Source organism: Candida theae, assembly GCF_024610275.1.
Source record: "Candida theae strain CBS 12239 chromosome Unknown scaffold6, whole genome shotgun sequence".
Taxonomy (NCBI): Eukaryota; Fungi; Ascomycota; class Pichiomycetes; order Serinales; family Debaryomycetaceae; genus Lodderomyces; species Lodderomyces theae.
In genome coordinates this window covers 173,259-197,462 of record NW_026261434.1, presented here as the reverse complement: position 1 = coordinate 197,462, position 24,204 = coordinate 173,259, and the positions used below count along the sequence as shown (strand labels likewise).

The 24,204-nt window shown below is 39.7% G+C and overlaps 7 protein-coding genes across 7 annotated transcripts; 3 read left to right on the top strand and 4 right to left on the bottom strand. All coding sequences in view use genetic code 12, as the record gives it.

The window, feature by feature from the left end:
* Positions 1-20: 20 nt before the first annotated feature.
* On the bottom strand, positions 21-1,805 carry HAP41 (Hap41p; the record flags this gene model as incomplete). The annotated part of the gene is made up of 1 exon (XM_051751766.1): positions 21-1,805. The coding sequence occupies one exon, from the start codon at positions 1,803-1,805 to the stop codon at positions 21-23; it is 1,785 nt and encodes a 594-aa protein (XP_051609053.1).
* A 3,275-nt stretch (positions 1,806-5,080) lies between these two features.
* Positions 5,081-6,733, bottom strand: ALD6 (Ald6p; the record flags this gene model as incomplete). Its single annotated transcript, XM_051751765.1, has 1 exon — positions 5,081-6,733. One exon carries the CDS (start codon positions 6,731-6,733, stop codon positions 5,081-5,083), a length of 1,653 nt encoding a protein of 550 aa, XP_051609052.1.
* Positions 6,734-8,262: 1,529 nt separating this feature from the next.
* Positions 8,263-12,223, bottom strand: KGF57_002449 (xylulokinase; the record flags this gene model as incomplete). Its single annotated transcript, XM_051751764.1, has 3 exons — positions 8,263-9,689; positions 9,859-11,626; positions 12,053-12,223. 3 exons carry the CDS (start codon positions 12,221-12,223, stop codon positions 8,263-8,265), a joined length of 3,366 nt encoding a protein of 1,121 aa, XP_051609051.1.
* A 538-nt stretch (positions 12,224-12,761) lies between these two features.
* KGF57_002448 (glyoxylate reductase) lies at positions 12,762-13,856 on the top strand (the record flags this gene model as incomplete). Its single annotated transcript, XM_051751763.1, has 1 exon — positions 12,762-13,856. The coding sequence occupies one exon, from the start codon at positions 12,762-12,764 to the stop codon at positions 13,854-13,856; it is 1,095 nt and encodes a 364-aa protein (XP_051609050.1).
* A 701-nt stretch (positions 13,857-14,557) lies between these two features.
* Positions 14,558-15,679, top strand: LYS1 (saccharopine dehydrogenase (NAD+, L-lysine-forming); the record flags this gene model as incomplete). The annotated part of the gene is made up of 1 exon (XM_051751761.1): positions 14,558-15,679. One exon carries the CDS (start codon positions 14,558-14,560, stop codon positions 15,677-15,679), a length of 1,122 nt encoding a protein of 373 aa, XP_051609049.1.
* A 29-nt stretch (positions 15,680-15,708) lies between these two features.
* On the bottom strand, positions 15,709-17,070 carry KGF57_002446 (uncharacterized protein; the record flags this gene model as incomplete). The annotated part of the gene is made up of 1 exon (XM_051751760.1): positions 15,709-17,070. The coding sequence occupies one exon, from the start codon at positions 17,068-17,070 to the stop codon at positions 15,709-15,711; it is 1,362 nt and encodes a 453-aa protein (XP_051609048.1).
* A 270-nt stretch (positions 17,071-17,340) lies between these two features.
* Positions 17,341-24,194, top strand: KGF57_002445 (CDC16; the record flags this gene model as incomplete). The annotated part of the gene is made up of 4 exons (XM_051751759.1): positions 17,341-19,109; positions 19,882-21,518; positions 21,755-22,460; positions 22,703-24,194. The coding sequence occupies 4 exons, from the start codon at positions 17,341-17,343 to the stop codon at positions 24,192-24,194; spliced, it is 5,604 nt and encodes a 1,867-aa protein (XP_051609047.1).
* Between the last annotated feature and the right edge of the window lie 10 nt (positions 24,195-24,204).

Below are 24,204 nucleotides of genomic sequence, written 5' to 3'. Positions count from 1 at the left end.
ATAAACATAAATATACTTTATCAGTAAAAATTCATAAACAGCCCCCTATCGTTAACGTCATCATCGTCATTATTATTGTTGTGCACCAACAACGCTTCTTGCTGTTGTGGTAGTTGATGCAGCTTCTCTTTCTGTAATTGTCCGTGCATTTGCACATGGCTTGATCCCTGTCCAAGTTGTTGCTGCTGCTGTTGTTGTTGCTGTTGCTGTTGCTGTTGTTGTTGTTGCTGCTGCTGTTGTTGTTGTTGCTGTTGTTGTTGTTGTTGCTGTTCCAGATAATAGTTGATTTCATTAATCATCAATTTCTCCTCCAAGAAATCCGTCACCAAGTTGTATTCATCATCAATTCTCTTTGCTTGATACTCAGCAGTGTCAAACTTGAAACTGTACAACTTATCATTCTCTTGATACTTTGGCAAATCAAAGAAATTGCCCATCTTTTTCAAAGTCAAAGGTGGCGGGTGGACCGAAGCGAATCCGCCTCCACAATTATTATGGAACTTATCACTGGTGAAACTTGGCTTTTCATGCACCATAGTACTAATTGACGACCCAGTGGTTGTTCTCGTCAATGTACTCATCAACGAGTTAGTTTCATAATCAGAATATGGCGACGTTGTGCGTGACAAGTCATGAGATGAGCTCGATGAAGGCGTGCACAACTCTCCAAGGAAATCATCTTCTTCATCGCAGCAACCACCACCACCATCACCACCATTGATCAAATCACCATCTTCGAAATTGATGTCGCCATCGGAATCTTCTTCAGTGTCCAACTTGTGAAAATCCTTGTAATGGGCAAACTTCTGACTTCTGTACGTTGAAGTTGACGTTGATATGGAGCTTGAGGTTGCGCTTGGTGGTGCAGCAATTTCCACTCCGTCGGAATTTGGGTCCTTGTTGTCTGGTTGATCGAGATTGATAAATTCCTCAAATTCGAGTGTAGAAGCAAAAGGCGTTGAGGCTACAGTGTCAATAGTTGAGTTATGGCCCAGATTAGCTCGAGTTGGCGATGATACAGTTGTTGAGGTTGTTGTGCTGATAATCGAGTTTCTGGGAGCAAAGGTTGATATTTGACCTGATTGTTCGACATCGTCTGCAACGTTCTCGATGTTCAGTAGCATACCCCCATCTTCTTCACATACTTCAACAAAGGAACGTTTGTGAACTGCGCGTATTTCATGAGCCATCGAGTCCACCATCTCCTCTACATCACATTTCAGCGACTCGTTAGTCAATTTAGAGGTGATGGGAGGGGGAGACGATGTAGTTGTGATGGCTGGTTCCTCAGATGCATTTGACAGTGGTGACGAATTATTCAAGACTAGACTTTTTAAATGTTTATACTCGTGGATCAAACACAACAAGTTGGATTTTAGACAAGAGTTTTCCGAGTCAATGATGGAGATGTTTTGTTGCAAAGACGTGGGAGTTGACAAATCAGGGTTCAAGTCGTTGGCGCAGCAATTGTTTTTCTTGGTACTTTTACGAGTGGTTGAGGGGGTGGTGGTAGCAGATTTTTTAGTGGTTGTTGGTGCTGCATTTTCTCCAACTGTATCCGAAGCAGATAGTGTCTTTTTAGTGCATGTTTTCTTAGCTTTCAACTCTTTTAGTTTCTTTCCTGGTTTGGGTCTTGGTGGTAGTACCCAATCTTTTGATGTTTTCACTGTCGTGCATTTCTCTGCAGGAAACGTCTTATCATTATCTGTATGCGCTTGAGATTGTAGCGACCTGTCGTTGACAAATGGCTGTTGCTGCTGCTGTTGCTGCTGCTGTTGCTTTAGTATTGGAGCGGTTGTTGTCATAGCTGCTGTGATTTTTGTTTACAAAGGAATAGCTAGAATGAGCAAGTTAGTATGTTAATTCCTTCAAAAACCAAAAAGGTTCTAGTCTTTGCTTGCTTCACCCCACGCCATCGCTCAAGTGTTTATGAAATCAATGGGTCCCGTAGCTGAAGAAAAAAAAAAAATTGGTAGTGCGGAATATCACGGAAAATGCGACATATTGAAGGTCCATCAACAACATCAATGGGCGTATACAAAGACTGACCCTTTTGCGTGGAATGTAGTAATACATACTTTCAATGGATCAATAGTAGTACTATGAGTTCAAGCTACAGTGACATAACTTGGTATATTTCAGAAATGGGCAAAAGTATGTACGTTGTGAATAAAAAAATTGCTGCTGCTGCCGCTGTTTAATAGAAGTTGAAAATTCTGAGCAATGCAAAGAGACCTGTGTGGTAGTGAGTTGAAAAAGGTGTGTTGTGTAATTGAGTGGAATGAATATGTGGTGATTGTAAACGTGAGTTGTTGTTGAATATGCCTGGGAGGAGGAGGTGAGCAAAGCTTTTGTTGAAATGTTTTGTTGCTTTGGTTTTGATGAGAAAGATATGATTCCAAATGTAAATGTTAATGTGTATATATATATATATATAATAGTGAAATTAAAAGTTTGAAGAATAAATGAATAAAACAAAAAAAGAGACAAAAAGCAAAAATGAAATCCCAAATAAATAAATAAATTGTCTGTCTGTTTGTCCTTTTTGAAAATTGAGTCAAGTGTCTGCATCTCGATTCTTTGAGGAATTTATCACACAAAAGACTACCAATCGATGAGTTATCACATACTTAAATCCATATGGAATCAATAAACTTTGCAAAGCCTACACTTGCAATTTGGACTGACTTCAACAGCTCTAGATGACAATAGGCAAACTGTTGTGCCCCCCTATTACATTGTTGCGCGTAGAGTGGAGACTCCGATAATAAAAGTACCATTATAATGTACAAATTTATAAATGCAGCGACAGCATCTGCACTTGCTCTATTCCGACATTTTACGATAATTTAGCAAATGACATCCTTACACCCATACATATATATAAATATATTAGTGCAGAAAAAGAACAGAAAAAGAAAAAAAAAAAAAAAAACAAAAGAAATGAGAAGCAAAAGTGTTGTAACAACTTATGGATTGATCAATTGTAAACACAGAGAGCAAAAAGTAACAACAACAAAAACCATCGCGTGCACAAAGTCCTAAATTTTCAATGTTCAATTTGAACTTTTGCAAACCTTAATGGTTGGGATACAACTTCTGTCAACGTGCCTTAGTCGCTGCTAAACTGATAGATAATAAGTAAAGAGATGCATACGCAACTACTACTGAAATGGAAAAGACTTGTGCCCATCCCCTGCTTTGACTTGCTTAATTTTAAGTAAATCCCCAGAGCAATTCAAGGAACTCAACAATAAAAGTAACATAACCCTTAAAGAACCAAGAAATACCACAAAGAGAGAATCTATATTAAATGTGAAGGGATATCCTTTGTGTGTACTCCTCTCATTTTACCAAAGAAAGCAGTTGCTGTGTGCTTTAGCTTTGATGTATCCGATTGTGCCATTTGTCGAGATGTTTATCCAGCACAGGGATAATGTAACGCAGCACAATACTCCAACGAAATGCCAGCTAATATCATCGGTGCACAAAGATGAATAAGACTGGATAGCGCGTTAATAGTGCGCTTGGACTTGTCGGACGGGGGCGTCTGCGTCATGCAAAAGCGGGCCCAGCTGCCGACTCTGTCACGCAGATGCTATTCGATTCTAGGCCCCCTCCCCCTCCCCTTCTCATGGGGTGCTCCTTGAAGCCTCTCTCTGTGCGCTCTGTATCTCTCTGCCCAATCTATTCAAAGTGTATTTATTAGTGAAAGGAAAATCCCGGATGGAAAGCTAAATCCGTAACTGAAGTTTTTGTGTAATAATTGTTTAATTTAATAACCGAAAATTCTATTCCGAAAGAACAAAGATAGAAAACAAGACATAACAACAAAACGACAGTAGCGTTTTCTTTCAGAGGATCCAATTTTAGCCAAAGCAAAGACTAGACGCAAGTAAGAATAGGGGAATTAATCATTCTTTTTATTTTCTTTCACAATCAAAAAGATCAAATTACTGCATCATCACGCACGGAATTCCATCTCTTTAGGTTTCTTTTTTGTTTACGAAATTTTCAGACCTGAGGAATCCACAAGCATACATAAAGTTGGGCCAACGCACTTACTTTGCGTATGGTCCTACATTTTTGCACCGCTTCTTTAAACTCGTTACATCTATGTAGAGAGGTTTCATTCATTTCGCATGCCGTGAACTGGGTTCCTCCACAGAAGAAAAAAAAAAGAAAAGGTTATCCTAATTTCGGTCAAAAAGTACAACGGGTCGGCTCAAGTCTTCCTCGGTAACATAAATTAGTGTCGGATGATTCATTTCGTGTCTGATAATTGAACACGACACACGCCCACGCCCACGCCCACGCCCACGCACACGCACACGAAAAGAAAAGAATAAAATAAATAATACAGACAGACAGACAAAGTTGTTGAAACAATTGAGCATTCCAATCTCCGTGGTGTTGATGGTTTTAGCTTTTCCCGCTACACCGAAGAACAAATTGGAAGAAGTATAACGGCTCTTCTATTATAGTCATTTCCATTTGATTGGAAAACAATTTTAGCTCGTGTAAGGGGGTCTGTGAGATTGCGAACAAGACCCTGGACCTACGACCATCGTCACCTTCACCCCTTCCCTCTGCTCTGATGAAAGAAATGACATGCCAAATGAAGCAACCCCCCCAGTATTTCATTCTGCCAACAGGTATACAAGGACACAAGATAATTTATGACTGTCGGAATGATGAATCTCTTTGAGTCATTCGCACACAGAAGAAGACTCCTTTCTCAGGTTTTAAATTTTCCGTTGATATTTTTGCGCGACACGCTGGGTAAGGCATTTTGTGTAACTATTAGTTCTTTATTACCCCAGACAAAACTGAAATTGGATCCTGCCTAAACAGGCAAACCCTCAACTAGTTTGTGTACATGGTTGGTTATGGACAAGGCCGATATCAATAGACCAGTGACTTTCCAACGCACTCTGCTAGCGCAGTATTTACGTCACGAAATTGCTCTATAATCGTGTTTTATATTCTCTTTCTCTTTAACTATACACACATTTTATATTTTTATTTTTTTTTTCTTTTTTTTGGAAAACAATTCTGCTTCTATATATATCCCCTTGATTTATTGTTGAATTGGCATGGAAGTAGATGGTTTCAAAATTTCTTCGTCAATAGTATTCACCTTCCAAGCAGCAGTAATAGTCTTTGGTTTAGTCAAGAAAGTGATACCAGCCTTTCCGTAAAAGTTCAAGTCACCCAAGAATGATCCTCTGGATCCAGTAAATGAAAACATTGGCAATGGAACTGGGATTGGAATATTGACACCAACTTGTCCAACGTCAATTCTCTTTGTGAAATATTGTGCGGATCCTCCGTTTGAAGTGAAAATGGAAACACCGTTTCCGTACTTGTTTGCGTTAATCAATTCAATAGCTTCGTCGATAGTATCAACATTAACAATTGAAAGGACTGGGGCAAAAATCTCCTCATCATAAGCCCTGATACCTGGCTTGACATTGGTCAAAATCGTTGGAGCCAAAAAGTTACCGTTGGCAAATTTGGCGTCCTTTGGTTTGTATCCTCTACCATCCAATTCCAATTTGGCACCACTGGCAACTGATTCTTCAATAATCTCTTCTGCTCTCTTCAAAGATTCTGGGTTAACCAATGGACCCAAGTCGGATGACTTGTCAAAACCAGATCCAGTAACCAACTTGCTAGCGTCCTTAACAATGTCCTGGATCCATTCCTTGGTTTTACCAACTGTAACCAAAACACTAATGGCCATACATCTTTGACCAGCAGCACCAAAAGCGGCACCATTCAATGCATTGATAAATTGTTGCTTTGGAGCATCTGGCAAAACAACCAAGTGGTTCTTGGCACCCAAGTTAGCTTGGACTCTCTTACCCAAAGCAGAACCCTTTTCGTAAATGTATTTACCAGCCTTGTCACCACCAACAAATGTCAATGCTTTAATTCTTGGATCCTCAATCAATTTGTTAACGGTGGCGTGTTTACCATGGACAATATTGATGACACCTGGAGGAACACCAGCTTCAGCAGCCAATTCACAAATGATCATAGCAGCACCTGGAACTCTTTCCGATGGCTTGATAACAGCAGTGTTACCAGTGACCAACACTAAAGGCAATGACCACAATGGAACCATAGCTGGGAAGTTGAAAGGACAAATGGAACCAATAACACCCAATGGTTCTCTAATCATCTTGGTCTCCATATCAGTACTAACTTCCAAAGTTTCTCCTTTCAAGTCATTGGTGATGTTACAAGCCTGTTCGGCAACTTGCAATCCTCTAAGAACATCACCTTGCGCATCAGCAAAAGTCTTACCTTGTTCCAAAACAATCATACTAGCCAAACGGTCCATGTTTTCTCTCAACAAAGCAGCAAATTTAAAAGCAATACCTTGTCTCTTGATGATGCTGGTGTCTCTCCAACCAGGGAAAGCCTTGTGGGCACTTGCAATAGCCTCATCCAACTCGCTTTCAGTAGATTGTGGCACTTTGGAAACAACATTGTTGGTGGCGGGATCATGAATATCAAACCATTCAGTCGACTCAGACTTGATAAACTCATTATTGAGGAAACTTGGGGTCAAGTATGGTTCAGCACCACTCTCAGTGTGGTCTTTTGGGTATGAGGTGAGGGTTGAAGATAATGAAATGACGGATTTTGATCTGATGGCTTGCAAGGCTAATGATTGTTTGGCCACTTGGAGTGAACCCTTGGTTCTCAAAACTCTAGACAACATGGTGACAAATTAGAATATGTATATTAGTGGGTGTGTGTGTGTGTGTGTGTGTGTGTGTGTGGGGAAGGAAAAGTGAATGAAATATTTCGAGATTCAAGTTTTAAGGGAAAAAGATAGTTTTATACTTCGTTATGATTTACTAAGTGAAAAAAAAAAAAAAAATTTATGTGTGGTTTTGTAGGATGTCGATATCCGCTATTTCTTATTGTCCTGCATATACTGCTAATCATTTTTTACTTGACACAGACAGAGAGAGAATTGTATGCATCTTACTTTGCGGGGATGTGGATGTATAAAAAAAAAAAACATGGGTGTCAATTCAACATATGCTGCTACGATACCTGAAAAATACAATTAGAGAGATCGAAAGTCAATGCATCATACTGATGTCGTCATGGTGCACATTTACTTTGATGTTGGGTGATCATACAAATTGTGTTGCTTTATTGAGTGAACGTTAGCCCTGGGTATTAAAGAATGAGCAAAAAACAATAAATAAATAAATAAATAAATAAATAAATAAATAAAAAATTGATCTTTGTACTTTGCATTGTGATTTCCGTTTTTTTTTTCTTTTTCTTTTTTTCTTTTTTCTTTTTCATTTGTCGCTACAGTGCAAGATAGGAACTTTAGGAGGGGGGGGCTTCACAATGACGTTTGTTGAGGCCCAGCAACTCTGGGGAAGTTATATAAATGGGCTTAGTTGGTAGACCAATTTTTAAATAACTTTTCACATAGTGTATTTTATTCTGGACAACCGTTGAACGCCATATTTTGAAGAAATAAGAATATTTTATTTTTTTATACCGGAAATTGATGCTGAAGTCTTTACGATGTAAGCTATATTCACAACGCAGCAGCTTCTTTGAACCTTTACGAGAATAATTACAGCGTCCATTAATAGGTTAAGAAAAAAATAAAACAACTCACCGTACTACTAACCCCTTCTTTCATCCTCCTTGTAATATTTTTTGCAACAATTTTTTGTCTTTCGCGTTACCCGCTATTTAAATTCGCCGACATATTCCGCGTTTATCCGTCTCCGCATCGATTGCAAAAATAAAAGTAAAGCACAAAAAAATTGAATTCTCGCTCACAGTGATTTTTGTATTGTAACTTTTGGTATCTGGGGTAAGGAACAAAAAAAAAAAAAAGAAAACAGAAAATCACCCAGACTGGTTATATTTCGCTCTCTGCTTTGGTAACAGTATCTCTAAACCCACTAGTAAGCGAATTTTGAAATAGATTGTTGTAAGGACTCGGGGGAAACCTCTGAGTTTTGCCAGTTGAGACAAAGAGTTGGTTGAAGACATAATAAAAAAAAAAAAGTCTTTTTTATCTTCCTTAGTTGTTATTCTCAAAAGAAGATTTGAAGAATTAAGTGGGGAAATAGAACCCCTATTTATATGTTTTTGAATAATCTTTGCACAGTATGAAGAAAACCCATGTGGCCTTGCTGGCAACAGAACTATCCTCTGAAGTTCACCAGTGCAAGGATTAATACTATATATAGACTTGTTGTCGTGCGATCACAACTCTCCTTCACTTGCAGCCAATAGTTTCACTTGCAACGACCCAATTCTTTCAACGTATTCTAAAACCTCATCTCTCATCTTTTCTCTAGCAGTTGCATCCCAATTTTCATCTTCAACAAAACAATCACTATACATTTTGAACAATTTCTTGATCTGTGCAATTTCAAACTCATCCACAATGATTCCATTTTCAGTAGCCTTGTCAAACAATAGAAAGGCAAACTCGCGATCATTGTTCAGGAGAAATCCCAATATGACAGACTGTGTGAGCAAACCCTTTTGAGATGAACCGTCTTTGACCTTGCCCGACACTTGATTGACATAGTCATTGTACAATGCCAATCCATCATTAGGATTGAAGTAGGATTTAACAAGGATGAGTATTTGCAATAGTTGAATTGTCAAGTCTGGTGGGATCATGGTTTCGGCCATTGTTTTGAAAATTTCCTTGTCTTGTTTGATCGCTTGGTACGCAATTGCCTTCACCATGGCTATTTGAACATTGGATATGCCATACTTGACAAAAGTTTCATACTTTTGGAATACTTTCAATGCTTCACCAAGATTGTTTTGAGATATACCAAGTACTTCAACCAATGTTTTCCTTAGTACCAAGTTTTCTGCTTGAACGTCAATCTTTGACTCGATGATGTATTTTATAATTTTTTGATTCAACTCGTCAACGTCCAACTTGAGATGAGCTTTCTTGTACATATCCTTTATTTGGTGCAATTGAAAGTTGCAGATATTGAGAATAACTGCGTAGATCCATGGCTTTATTGTTTCCGGCTCTTTGAACCATCCCTCGAAGCTTCTCAATAAAGCGAATTTTGCCAACGGATCATCATAGTTTGCAAACACTTCTTTAAGTAGGGTCTCTCTGTCCACACTGACACTGGTGATCAACTGGTTCAACTGGGTCACATCTTTACGACGAAGTAACGTGGCATACAAATCCTTGAAATGGGCCTCCTCTATTCCCCCGAAATTCTTGTTCAAGTACTCAACAATTCGTTCAATTGAATGCTCCTCATTGCTATCAAACTCTTTAACTAATTTCTTCAACACCACTTTTTTAAACTCACCACTTGTTTCTGGAAAATGATGTTTTTCAAGTAGATCAAATGTATCAAACACTCTTCCTGGGTTGATGTTGATGAAATGTCTCAATAGGTACTCATCGGCTATGCCAAGCTGTTCCATTTGGAAGTATGTACCGAAAGTGGGTATCAATTGTTTGTACAACTCCGTCTTGTGTGGGTTAGCAGATTTCGCAATGGCATCGACTACTTTGACTCTTCCTTCTTCATCCTCATGATTTATCGATGGGTGGACAACATCATCTAATTTTATCAGTTGGGGATCTTTAGCTAGTAGAGTGGATAGCTGTCTATGGAAGCTACAGCGTGTAGGTTTAAGCACTAACCTCAACATGGATGCTCAGCTACATAGAAAACAGAGCTGTCAATCATAATTTTTTTTTTTCTTTTGTTATTTTTTTTTTTTATTTTTTTCAATTCTATACATTTCTATACACCTCTCTCTATTACTCCGTTTTCAACAACTTTTCCTCCATTTTTGCCAACATACCGACCCCATCAAAGTACTCTAACCACTTATCAGCTACCTTGAACCCACCCAACTCAGTATCAGTATCAAATAGCTTTTTGATGTACTCGTCGTATCCGATAAACTCATTCCTTTGCTCACATTCATAACTCCAACTGGCCTTGTACGCTCCTCCCAAAGCACATGCGTTGGGGATTTCAACCTTGTAGTTACCATTTGTGGGGCCAAAGATTTGTCCCATCTTGTGAATGATACTGAGGTTGTTGGAAGCACCACCAGCGTAGTAACACTTGTTTGGACGTGCTGTCAAAGAGTCCACATTTTGTTCTTTCCCATCAGTATACAATTTACCAAACCTCTTGGTCACTTGTTGATACAATTCATTTGCCTTGGATGTGGTGTCGAAGTTACCTTTTGTATTTGCGTCGTGTTTGCGGTACCCGGATTTACTCAACATTGGCCCAGCACGTAACCTGCAGCTCAAAGTTTGACTTTCGACAATTGCCAATGCGTCATCATCGATATCAAACCCATTGGACCCCAAGTCGCAAGCGACTACTTCATAATCATCATCCGATTTCTTGTTCAAAACAGCACGAATGGTTTGTGCTGGTGCCTGTGGTACAATTTCACCAATTGGGAAATATATTCCCAACTTGCCATTGAAATCGGAGCTGTTGTCCAAAATCTCGTCAAATTTGTCCCAGGACTTTTGATCTTCAACGTGGTGCTTCTTGTTGATTTCATCTCTGGCTTTTTCTCTGGCAAGTGCTCCATTAGAATAACAAATCATACCCATATAATGTTTTGGCATGGTGGGGTGTTTGAACAAATGGTACTGTGACGATGGTTGGTAATTTTCTGTAATCAACAAGACCGTAGTTGACGTGCCCAATGATATCAAACAGTCGTTAGGCTGTAAAGGCAAGGACAAGATAGTGGCCAAGTTATCACCAGTAAATGAGTAAATGTTGCACTTTTTAGAAAAGCCATATTTTCCGACAAAGTAGTCGGCAATGGACCCTGAAGACTTGTAAGTGATTGGATTGATTGGACCCAATTTGGCCTTCAAATCATCAATTGCTCTTTGGTACTTTGGATCATCGTTTGAAACACCGTCAATCTTTGTGTGCACACCAGCAGCAACTGCAAGCAACTCATCACTATAATCAGACTTGTTTATATCGTACACATTCATTCCACATGCGTCACTCTGTTCCAACTCAGTAATCTTTCCCAACAAGACACTTGTTACGAATGAGCTGACTAATGAGATTCTCGATGTTGATTCATACTCCTTCCCATGTGATCTAGTGATAAACTTGCGTATTTGCAACCCTGTGAACCGTAAATGAGCTCTAGAGCCAGTGGTTTTTGCCAACTTTTCCTTTCCCACAGCGTCATGAAAAGCTTTGGCCTCTGGGAGGGTGGAGTGGTCCTGCCAATTGGGAGACATTTCCCACGAAAATGCACCCTTGAGTTGTTCACTCAAGTTTGAGCTTGGTTTCAAACTCTGCAATTCATTGTTTGCATCGTGTGACCAGTACACGGATCCGTGTTGTTGTCCCGAACCACTGATTCCAACCACTTTTTCAAATGGAAATCCGTCATTCTTCATTTGAGCGAATAGGTAATCAATGGCATCCAACCACATGGCCACAGGACTAACTATCTCGCCACCGTCCCCTGCAATCACTCCTTTATGTATACCATACTTGTCTTTGAATTGGGAATCGAATTCAACGTTGTAGGTTTGCAATGGGTCCAAATGTTCATTGGTGATGATAATCTTCAATTGCTGCGTGGACAAGTCAAAGCCGAGAAATAAGTGATTTGATTTGGAATAGTCTGCCATCTTTCCTAATAAAAAGAGAGAGTGTGTGTGAGTGTGTGTGTGAGTATTGAGTGTTTGATAGTCTATGAAAATTGGCTAATCTGGTGTATCTGAGTTATGAAAATATATGCTACTACAAAGAGAACAGAAGGTATTTATATATATATATATATATATACATATGTGTATGTGTGTGTAGTTGAAAACTTTGGGGCAAGTATATTTTTTCTTTTCTTTTCTTTGTGTCTCTTGTTGTACAACCCGTTGCAATATTACCCCAAAGATACAAGATTTTTATCCCTCTCAATACTTGATGTCCAACCATTGGATTGGGGGAGCACTGTTGAACCAGAAGTTTGGGGCTACTATCAATATTAAAACAACGAACTGAGCAGCAAAGGCGTATGACAAATATCGTAATGAGTTGGTTGCGATACCAACCACTAGTGAAATTATGATATTGACAATTGATGCATAGTGTATAATTTGTTCTACTTTCGGTTGGTTGTTGATGGTGACTGGAAATTCCACAGCGGCAAGTATATTATCCATTCTGTTGTTGATGATGACAATGATGTAGTTGTTGAAGTGTGACTATGATGCTCAATTGTGTATTGAGTTGTTGTGGGTGGTGTGTTAATTTTTTTCTCGACTCGGAGCAATTATTAACGTTGTTGTCAATTTTGGTGATCAGTGTCGCAAGACACGTGTTTACGACAATTGATACTACTCTCCCTCTCCGCTCACATATGGTTTCGATAATAGACACTTCTTACAACATTGAAGACATCTCCATAAGCCCCACTATATTTCTGACTATCCTGTACGTCAAGTAAGACATCTCTCCTCTGCCCACGAAAAAGACGCGACATCAAAACTCGTACGATTCAGCTCGGACTACTATTGTGGGATTTGTACACAAATAAAAAAAAAAGGAAGAGAAGAAGAAACGTTTGAATAAAGAAAGAGAGAAAAACAAAAAAAAAAAAAATGAATTTTTCAGCACAGATCTCCGAGGAGGTTACAGGATCAATCAGCAGCTGGAGAACAAATAGTATCCATTCGTACAATCAAGTCAATTACTCTCCACATGAGCAAACAACAAGTCCTTTTCATTGGCGATCTAAACCATTCGCTTCCTGAATTCAAAAAGTTTCAACAAAAGTATGAGTGTCTCGAGTACACTTTGACCACGAGGGATCAATTTATTCAAGATTTGAAAACAAGATTTTCCCATATCAGTGCAATCTACGGTGCCTGGCTCGGATTCGTTCCAATATCTGGCCTAAGAACAGTTATCGACTACGTACCACCTAGTTTGAAAGTTGTGGCTTTTTGCTCGGTTGGGTATGATCATCAAGATGCACAAGAATTAACCCAACGAGGGATTGCAATGACAAATGTTCCCAGTGATGGTGCAGCTGAGCCGGTTTCCGACTTGGTTGTGTATTACACAATCACTGCGTTCAGACAATTACACATGTATGCGAAACACCATCTTCTGACTATTCCCGACACTATAGACTTAAGATATAAGCTTGCCAATGAAGAATTCAACACAAGGGAAGGAAAATTGAATTTGAGTCTGGGGAAGGGGTATGACTTTGGTGAGAAAATCAACCAGAGACCAAATTTGAGTCCTAGGGGCCACAATGCTGTGATTGTGGGCTTTGGACAAATTGGACAATTGATTGGGAAAAAATTGAGTCTGCTTGGAATGAACATTGCGTACGTGAAGAGGGCACAGTTGACTACGAAACAGGAGAATGATTTGGGGTATAAAGCCAAATATGCGCCAACAATTCTTGATGCAGCAAAGCAAGGACAAGTCGATCTTGTTGTGATTGCATGTCCAGCAACTCCCGAGACTCACCATTTAATCAATGAGGACGTGATTGACTCCATTCCCAATCCATTTAGGATTGTCAACATTGGGAGAGGCACTGTCATTGACGAGCAAGCCTTATTGGATGGATTAGACCGGGGCAAGATTTTGTTTGCAGGATTGGATGTGTTTGAAAATGAGCCTGCAATTAATGAACGTTTAATCAATCGTGAGGATGTGGTGTTGACCCCACATATTGGAGCCAGTACTTTGGAGAATTTCGATTATACCGCAGTAAAAGCGCTTGAAAACATTGACAATATCTTGGACGGAGGGGCTGGTGTTAGTAGAGTTAACTAGAGTGTATAAAGCAGTGATTAAAAATAAAAAAAAAAAAAGTATATTGATTTTAAACGACAATGTACTTTAGATGTGCAGCTTTTACTGAATTTGTTTGTAGTAACTCCAGCCAAGAAGATTAAATGAGTATGTATCATGATTATTTTCAAGAAGGTTTTTGTATATTGTATGGCAGAAATATTCGATTTGAAAGAATTAGGGCAATTTGACCACACTGAAGCTCTTAATCTGCACTGAATTTCACAGAGAATCCCGTACAGTATTTATCTCGAAATGCAGCCCCAACTGAATCTCATGAAATAGTATGTTTTGAAAAACAACCCAATGTTTCTAAAACACTTTGGATATCCCAATTCTGAGTAACATTTGTGTTTGAGTATTTCGCATTTGAATTTGGTTAAAAATTGGGCTGGTTGTAATAGCCTCTTTCTCAATTCTAATTGTTGCAAAAAAAAGAAATAAAAAAAATCATTGTCGTGTCGTGAAATGAAATAATGTGACATCCAATGACTAATTTCAATCTCCTTTTTTTTTTTTTCGCCGCGCTGACTCACTTTGGATAATTTTTCATTATCATCACACTCCACACAATTCTTTTATCAAAGGCTGAAGACAATTTTGAAAAAAAAAAAAGAAAATAATATGATCAACTTTACTTCTTCCCACAAACCAATACCCAAAACATTCTACACAAGTCAATAATGAGTCCTCAACCAGTCACTCTTCATTTAAGAGCCGAAACTAAACCATTGGAAGCTAGGGCTGCCTTGACTCCAACCACCACCAAACAATTACTCGATGCTGGATTCAAAGTTTATGTTGAAAAAAGCTCGCAATCCACCTTTGACATCAAAGAGTATGAAGACGTTGGTGCAGAGATTGTTCCTGAAGGTTCATGGAAAGAAGCTCCCAAAGATCGTCTTATTTTCGGCTTGAAGGAATTGCCAGAAAACGAGACTTTCCCATTAGTCCACGAACATATCCAATTTGCTCATTGTTACAAAGATCAAGCTGGGTGGGAGACTGTTTTGGGGAGATTCCCAGCTGGGAACGGAACCTTGTATGATTTGGAGTTTTTAGAAAACGACCAAGGTAGAAGAGTTGCCGCTTTTGGATTTTATGCTGGGTTTGCTGGTGCTGCCATTGGTGTTTTGGATTGGGCATTCAAACAAACTCACGGTGATGATGAAGATTTGCCAGGTGTGACACCATACCCAAATGAAGACGCTTTGATAAGTTATGTCAAGGAGCAATTGCTGAAAGCATTGGAGAAGACTGGCGGTAAATATCCCACTGCGTTGGTTATTGGTGCTTTGGGAAGATGTGGATCTGGTGCTATTGATTTTTTCAAAAAAGTTGGTATTCCAGATGAAAATGTTGCTAAATGGGATATGCAAGAGACAGCAAAAGGTGGTCCATTCAAAGAAATTGTTGACTCGAATATTTTCATCAATTGTATTTACTTGTCAAAACCAATTCCACCATTCATCAACTATGAGAGTTTGAATGTTGATGATAGACAATTGACGACAATCGTTGACGTTAGTGCTGACACCACCAATCCTCACAATCCAATTCCAGTGTATGAAATTGCCACTGTTTTCAATGATCCAACGGTTGTGGTCAAAACTGAAAAGGGTCCCAAATTGTCGGTGTGCTCTATTGACCACTTGCCAAGCTTGTTGCCACGAGAAGCGTCGGAGTTCTTTTCCAAAGATTTGATGCCAAGTCTATTACAATTGCCAGAAAGAGATACCGCACCAGTGTGGGTTAGAGCTAAACAATTGTTTGACAAAAATGTTGCCAGATTACCAAAAAATTAACCATAGACACTTTTTATATAAACGTACAATTACTCAAGAGTAACATTGACTTTTCTTTTCTTTGACTTTTTACTCTTTTTCTTTCCCTTTTTGGTTGGTCCTTTCATAATCGATTTGATTTCTTCACCATCTGTTTCATATTCCGACTCACTAACATCGGGCTGCTCTTCCCCTTTCAACTCATCTAATGAACCAAATCTTCTCTTCATTGTATCAACTTTCTCAACACTTTCCGGTGCACACACAACACAGTTTAACCTTTCCCCTGTATCGTAAACTGCAACTTGATCTTTCAAGGTCAAGTTCCAAACCACAATCTTACCATCTGACGAAACCGATATCAAAAGTGGTACGTTCTGTGTATCTTGATTTTGCATAAAAGTAATACCTTTTATACGATTGGTGTGGCCTCTGAGGGTGAAAATAGGCTCAATAACTTCAGCTTTGTTGTCCAAAATTTTTTGCTCTTGGTCTTCAGCGTCATCTCCAATATTGTTCAACAAGGTTTCGAAATCGTAAAATCCAATTGACCCATCTCCAAAGCCGATAACCAACCACTCTTTATCATCAATTTTTAACAAGTCAATACACATCACTGTTGATTTGAACTTGTATTTTTTCACAATTTTAGCAGTAGAAGTCTTGTACAAGAGGACTTGATTGTGCAACCCAACGACAAAGTAGTCACCAGTGTGGCTCCATTTAACAAATTCACCCAGCTGTCCTAAATGATCCTTACCTTTTATTTTCAAAACGGCTGCCTTTTTGGCTGTCATCAAGTTCCACAATCTGATCGTCTTGTCTTGCGATACACTAATAGCAACACGCCCACTAGGATGTATGCTCAAGTCATTGATTTTGTCAGTGTGCCCTTTCAATGTAGCGAAAATTTCCCAGTCCTTGGTTCTCCAAATGATGATTTTCCCATCTTCTGATCCTGACAATAGCCATCTTCCCGAAGAAGCATTCTCTGCCTCCTCAGTAGCCTCTCTTGAAAATCTCAATGCAGTAATTGTACCTTGGTGGCTCAACAAAGTGCCTAGCTCCTTCCTTTTCTGCAAGTCATAAATCCTTATATGCTCATCATTTGATCCAGTGACTAAATATCTCTTGGCGAGGTCCATGGACTTGATCGACAACGCATGAGCTTGGAAATGGAAAATTGGCTGGAAAATGGGTTCTTTGGTTCCAGAAGGATCTAGAATCACGGAGAGACACAACAAGTTGTGCTCATACGATCCTACAAATATTCTAAATTGTACGCGAGATGAGGCAGTGGAATTAGTGGTCGAGGTGATTGTGGAATTGCTTCCCTTGAGCGCAGATTTGATTTCCTTTTCTTCAAAGTTAGACTCGGCCTTGTTTTCCACTTTCAGTTGTGTCTGAGCCATACTGTGAGAATGTTAGTAGTTGTTTAAAATATGTGCGATGGCATGGGATGGGATGATGAGATGCGGAAGAGATTTTTGATTCTTTTTTTTTTTTTCGATTCTCTCTCCCCTTGCAACAACAACAACAACAACAACAACAACAGCTACAGCTACAGCTACAACAACAACAACAGCTACAGCTACAAGGCGCGTCTACAGTCAAATCAGCAAAGAGCCACTTGCAGGACAAGCCAAACGCCACCTAAATTCGATTCTTCCAACCACACCGAAATGGGTCAGAATCAAAAAACACCACAGCAGCACAACTCCACACTCTACATTTCCCCTATGCTCAATCGAAGAAAGGAGATTTTCAAAACACCACCCAATCCAGCTTCCAAACAACCCAAACTTTTTGAATCGCCAAGCTCTTCCAATAAATCGCTGTTTTTCAACTTGGACAGATCGTCTCACAACCTCACAGTGCAAAGCAAGAGTGATGATTCATTACCCGGTATGTCTGATGTATTGACACCAATTGATCGGTTGCGATTATGGAGACACGACGCAATCACACAGCATCAGTATAACACTGCGGAATTTCTAAGTGACAAGATTTTGGATATAACACATGATTCGAATGATGCATTTTGGCTAGCACAAGTGTATTTCAACCAGGGGAATTATCTACGATGTAAAGATTTGGTGTTGTGCAATGACGAGTTTGCTAAAAGTATAATCTGCCGTTACTTGGCGGGCTATAGTTTGATAAAGTTGGAATTGTGGGATGAAGCCTTGGATGTGATTGGTGAAACTAATCCGTTTGATAAAGACGACCGATTGAAGAACGACGATGGAGGAGTCAAGTTGGAAGCATCAATGTGCTATTTACGAGGGTTAGTTTACAGTGCTCAAAGTAACTTTGAGAAAGCCAAAGAATGCTTCAAGGAAGCTTTGAGGGTCGATGTTAAATGCTATGAGGCTTTCAATGAACTAATTTCCAATAGTCTCATGACTCCGAATGAGGAATGGGAATTTGTCACTAATGAGTTGAATTATCACGAAATTGATAGCAATGATGATCTAATTAGGTTGTTGTACACCACCAAATTGAGCAAGTATTTGAACCAAGACAAGTTCAACGAAGCTGAGCATGTTCTCAGAGAAGAATACGACTTGAATGATAACTGTGACTTGCTATTGAGTCAAGCTGATCAATTATATGTTCAAAGTAATTTCGATGCTTGTTTGAATCTTTGTGAAAAGATCTTAGAGAAGGATCAATACAATTTCGATGTATTGCCCAATTACCTTAGTTGCTTGTACGAGTTGGGTGGCAGAAACAAACTATTCTACAAAAGCCATCAGCTAGCAGAATTCCATCCGTCCAACCCCATGACCTGGCTAGCCATAGGGACGTATTATCTCTCGATCAACAAAATCAGCGAAGCAAGGAAATACTTTAGTAAGGCAACTATCCTAAACCCCAATTTTGGACAAGCTTGGATTGGATTTGCGCATACGTTTGCTGCAGAAGGAGAATATGAACTGGCGATCAATGCTTACGCTTATGCGGCGCGTTTATTCCCTGGTAGTCACCTACCCATGTTGTTTCTTGGAAGTACGAATGTGAAATTGGGGAACCTAAATCTAGCCGAGGAGTACCTCAAGAATGCCTATCATTTTAATCAACACTGCGAGCTCACACTTAACGAGTTGGGGGTTCTTTATTTCCACAAAAACAACCTCATCTCGGCTGAATCGTATCTAACTGCTGCATTGAAAATAGCCAATCGCAGTTCCAGGACTTGGGTATCGATAATGACGAATTTAGGCCACGTTTTGAGAAAACAGGGGAAATTGCTACGTGCGCTTTCCATTTTCCATGAAATTTATGGTAATGACGCAAACATTGCGTCCACTATAGGACTTATACATATGAAGCTTGGTGAGTTTGCTGAAGCGATTGAAAACTTGCACAATGCGCTTGCTATTGAGCCGACCAATCAAATAGCCAAGGATTTGTTGGATAGAGCCTTGAAAGAAGCTATAGCATCGGAGTAAGGATGAGCGCGGGTTTACGAGTTGAATTCACAAAAGCCGGAAAAAAAAGTGATGTGGCGAACTGAGCGGACCATGAAACGATGGCTCTTTATTGAATAGAGAGAGTGTTCAAATGAAGTGTAGGAAATGAATGGTGCTATACGTCATCAATTCCCAGTGACTCAAATCTCAAATCTCTCTCGACCAAGTTTACTAAATCTTTCGCCACTTCTTCTGTTTTTAAAGTTCGTAGTGCCTTAGTTTAGCAAATATTTTTTTCTTGGCGGATTTTAATTTATTTATTTTGTATGGAGAAAACAGAAAAACAGAGAGACAGAGAGCGGCTGCCCACATGGGGGGATCTTCTTTCCTTTGCTAAATAGGTATACCAGATTAGATCTTTCTATGGTTTTAGACTTGGATTAATTGGTGCCACGTGGGATATGTCGCTTTTTCAATAAACTGTTATGCACAACACAATACCTCACTGACTTGTTAGTTGAGCCCTCCCCCATTACGGCTTGTCATGGGTTTACTCTGTTTCTCCCACGACATTGAGAAACAGATTATGTTGCGACACTTTACACAAAAAATTTACAGCCATCATCTGAATCAACTTTTTACTGAGCAACGATAGCCATACTCATACTCAAAGAACTATAACAAAGCAATAGAGCAGCGAGCAGCGACATTTCCTCAACAAACTCATCTTTCAACGACACTGTTACTCTGCTCACTGTTTCCAAACACACACACTCTCTGCTCCACGGTCATGCCGCTATCATTTAGACATGTCAACTACTTTGGGTATGGTATCTACAATGATCTCAAAACACGGCTACCGTACTACAAGTCCGATTTTAAAGACGCCTGGAACTATCGAGTGATTCCGTCAACGCTATCGATATTCTTTTCCAACTTACTTCCAGCTATCGCTTTTGCCCAAGATATGTTTGACAAGACTGATAACGCCTACGGTGTGAATGAAGTATTGATGTCGAGTGCGATAGCAGGTGTTGTCTTTGGGTTGCTCTCAGGTCAACCCTTGTGTATCGTTGGTGTTACTGGACCGATATCTATCTTCAGCTACACGGTGTATGAGCTAATGACACCACGAGGGACCCCATATTTCCCATTCATGTGTTGGGTATACTTGTGGTCAATGGTGTTCCATATTCTTATTGCTGTTGGTAATTACATTTCATTCATGCAGATTATCAGTTTGTATTCATGTGATATCTTTGGCTTTTTTATCAATATTGTTTATATACAAAAGGGTATTCAAATTTTGTCCAATCAGTTCAAGGAGGTTGACTTGGCCAGCGGGTATGCCTCAATTATGATTGCGTTGTGTATGTTGATATGTGGCGTTGGCTCAGCAGTCTTGGGTAACTATCTACACTATTTTAAACCTTGGGTTAGAAAAATCTTTGTTGACTATGGGGTTGTTGCGTCTGTGATTTTCTTTACTGGGTTCATTCACTTTGGTGGTAGATTGGATGATACTACATTTGCAAGATTGCCCATAACAAAGTCGTTCCAACCAACAGCATCTGGAGATCGTCGTCCTCATGGGTGGTTTATTCATTTCTGGCCAGGAGAAAACATTGAAGTTGGTGATGTATTTCTTGCTATTCCCTTTGCCATATTGTTGACGTTTTTGTTCTATTTTGATCACAATGTCAGTTCATTAATGTGCCAATCAAAGGAGTATCCTTTAACCAAACCAGCTGCTTTCCATTGGGATTTCTTATTATTGGGTATAACTACTGGGGTAGCTGGTCTTTTGGGTCTTCCACCACCAAATGGACTTATTCCCCAAGCTCCCCTACATACGGATTCCTTGGTGGTTTATGATAAGTACGGCAAGAAATTGTCAGTTGTTGAACAAAGAGTTACAAATACTTTACAGGGCGCCATGACATTTGTAATGATGACGCGACCATTTCTTATATTGCTTGGACTCGTCCCGCAAGCTGTGTTGTCTGGTTTATTCTTTATTATGGCGGTGACTGGTCTACATGGAAATATTGTGACGAATCGAGTCCGGTACTTTTTTTTGGATAGGGAGTACATTGAAAAAGACCCGACTTGTCCTCAAGTATGGAAAGATATTCATGCGTTGCCTAATAAGAAGTGGTTTTATGTGTATACGGTATTGGAGGTGATTGGCGGTGTTGGTGAATTTGTCATTACCTTAACAATCGCAGCTGTTGGGTTTCCTGGAGTGTTGCTTGCTCTTGCGTTTTGTGCCAAGTGGGTATGGCCGTTGATTATACCAAGAGAAGATTTGGATCGTTTGGATGGTGAAGTTGCTGATGAGTTTATATTGAAGAACTTCACCGTGGCTTCTGATGAAAAAAAGAGGCGAAAGAGGATGAAGTCGGGCGACGAGGAGAACAAATATGAAGGTGAGACTGAAGTTGGTGAATCGACGGAGGATGTGATGGCCAGTAGTAGCAACTAACACTAAACCCCCCTCCTCCTCCTCCCCCCCTGCATGTGGTTACATATTTATTTCATATATAGACATAGAATTTCCTTTTAATTTTCAATAAGTGATAATCTTCCCTAACCACACAACCTTTCGCCCACCCACTTTTTTTTACTATGTCATACAACTTCTTGAATAAAGTAGCGGTAGTTACTGGCGGCTTGTCAGGAATTGGCTTATCAACAACAATCAAGTTATTACGCCAAGGAGCAAAAGTAGTTGTTGGTGATTTGGCGCATGAGACAGACATTGATTCCATAATTGACAGAATCAATACCCAATTGGCTCCGGGGTCTCCAGTTCATCAGAATTTGCGATTTCTTCGAACGGATATCGGGGAGTGGCTGGATAATGTTAGTCTTGTTGATTTTGCTTTGGATGAGTACAAGGGTATTGATTTGGTTGTTGCCAATGCTGCAACGTTGCCGACATGTAAGGCAAGTTCAGCTCAACTTGACGCCCTTCCCAAGATTGAAGAGTTTAATAAAACGGTCAATGTAAATCTTGGAGGGACATTTGGGTTAAATACATTGTGTGTAAATTACTGGAAAGAGTTCAACCGACCAGGTAACATTGTCAATGTTGGTTCAATATTTGGTCATAGAGTACTTGATCCAAGTTTGATTGGTTTGAGTTGTTCCAAAATCGGCATTTCTGCATTGACAAGGTCTTTGGCCAAGGAGTTTGCACCATTAGGTATAAGAGTGAATGAAGTATGTCCCGGTTTTGTAAACACGCCGTTATTGGAAGCAGCTTCAAAATTGAGACACGATCAATTTAACAACCCTATTGAGGCTCGTATCCCCATTAGGAAGATTGGTGATGGTGATGATATTGCTAGTGCAATTTGTTATTTGTTAAGTGACAAAGCTCAGTATGTTACTGGAGTATCCTTAGTTGTTGATGGTGGGTATATGTGTACATAGAGTGACTTTATAGGGGTAATTGGTAAATGCTTATGAAGAGTATGACGGGTTCCGGGATTTATTGCGATTTGATGATCATCAGAAAACAAAAACAACTTTGCACGTACATTACGCAAAATACACACGGCCCTTCTACAGGTTTCTCTCTCTTCCCCTCACTCAGGATGTCGCTGCAGCTCGAACGAACAAGAATACTACACTCGTTGGAACACGACTTCATAGCTGATTTATCACAACATCTATACTCATCATTTCTTCTACGTCGAATCAACCCCAATTTCCCACTACCGCGATGGTCCAAATGGCCAAAACAGTTTGACAAAGTACCAGTACCAAGTCAAAAGTATGAAGATGACTTGATTGATGCGAATGAACTCAAGTACGAGCATGATATTGATGTAGATCAATCGGTGTTTCAGATGGATAGGACTTGGCAGGTGGATGTAGCTAAGAATGAGTCAAAATCGAAACTGAGGAAACGGAAAAGGAGAAACGGGGAATCAACTACTAGTAAGAAGAAACATTTACAGGAGAAGGAAGCGGTGGCTAAACCTGGAGGTAATTTGATTGGTCTGAGTGATGTTAGTGACAATGATAATTCTATCGAGGTCGGTGATGACAATGACTCCGCCAAAGACACCAAAGACGATAGTAGTGGCAGTTCTGATGATGACGATGCACCTGAATACGACACGCAACAACTACTTGATCCTCGGAACAAGATTGTTGAAGTTACATACACGGAACGGGTCCCCCTGGCCAAAATCTGTCTAATGAATGCAATTGGTTCGAGACTTGCATCCAAAATTAGAGCCAAAATTACACAACTTAAGCAGTCGGGCGAAATTGACTCGTCACTTGAAATATCCTCTGACTCATTATTATTAATGTCGGGAAATAAGGCCATTGTCAGTCACGTTGCCAACCGATTCAATTCAATGTTGGATACTATATTCGATACGTTCTTATTAAAGGACTACCCGTTGAATTGGCGTCACGTTCTTTTAGCTGGAATGATTAACGACCGCAAGAAGCATCAGTTTAGCCCAAAGATGTACACAAAACTCATGTACAAGTGTGAAGATCTTTTTGATAACGTGGATAACGTTTATGAGTTTGAGGATGCGCGAGCGAGGGAGGAAGCGGAAGAAAGGGGCGTGATTACAGAAAGTGGTGGGTTCAATGTGGTGAAGTATTTGGAATCGTTGCGAGATGAGCATGTGGGGCCAGGACAAAAGGATTATGCCACATTGGCAAAGGACTATCTTTGTGATTTGAATAAAGATATAAACTTTGAAGCTCGGTTGAAACAAAACATGTTGAATATGATACGAGGGGATGAGAATTATGGGAATCTAAAGAAACGGAGACGCCAAACAAGCGAGGCAGATGGAGTAGAGAGTGAAGAGGAAGAAGAAGAGGAAGAGGAAGAAGAAGAGGAAGAGGAAGAAGAAGAGGAAGAGGAAGAAGAAGAAGAAGAAGAGGAAGAAGAAGAAGAAGAGGAAGAAGAAGAAGAAGAGGAAGAAGAAGAAGAAGAAGAAGAATATTATGATGGTGGTAGAAATCCACAAGACGAACCAAATGAAAGAAATGAAAAATATGAATCCAACTTGACGCAACGGCATCGTGATCTACTTCTACAACAAAAGGAGTTGCAAGATTCTTATACGATCAATATATAAAAAAAGATGG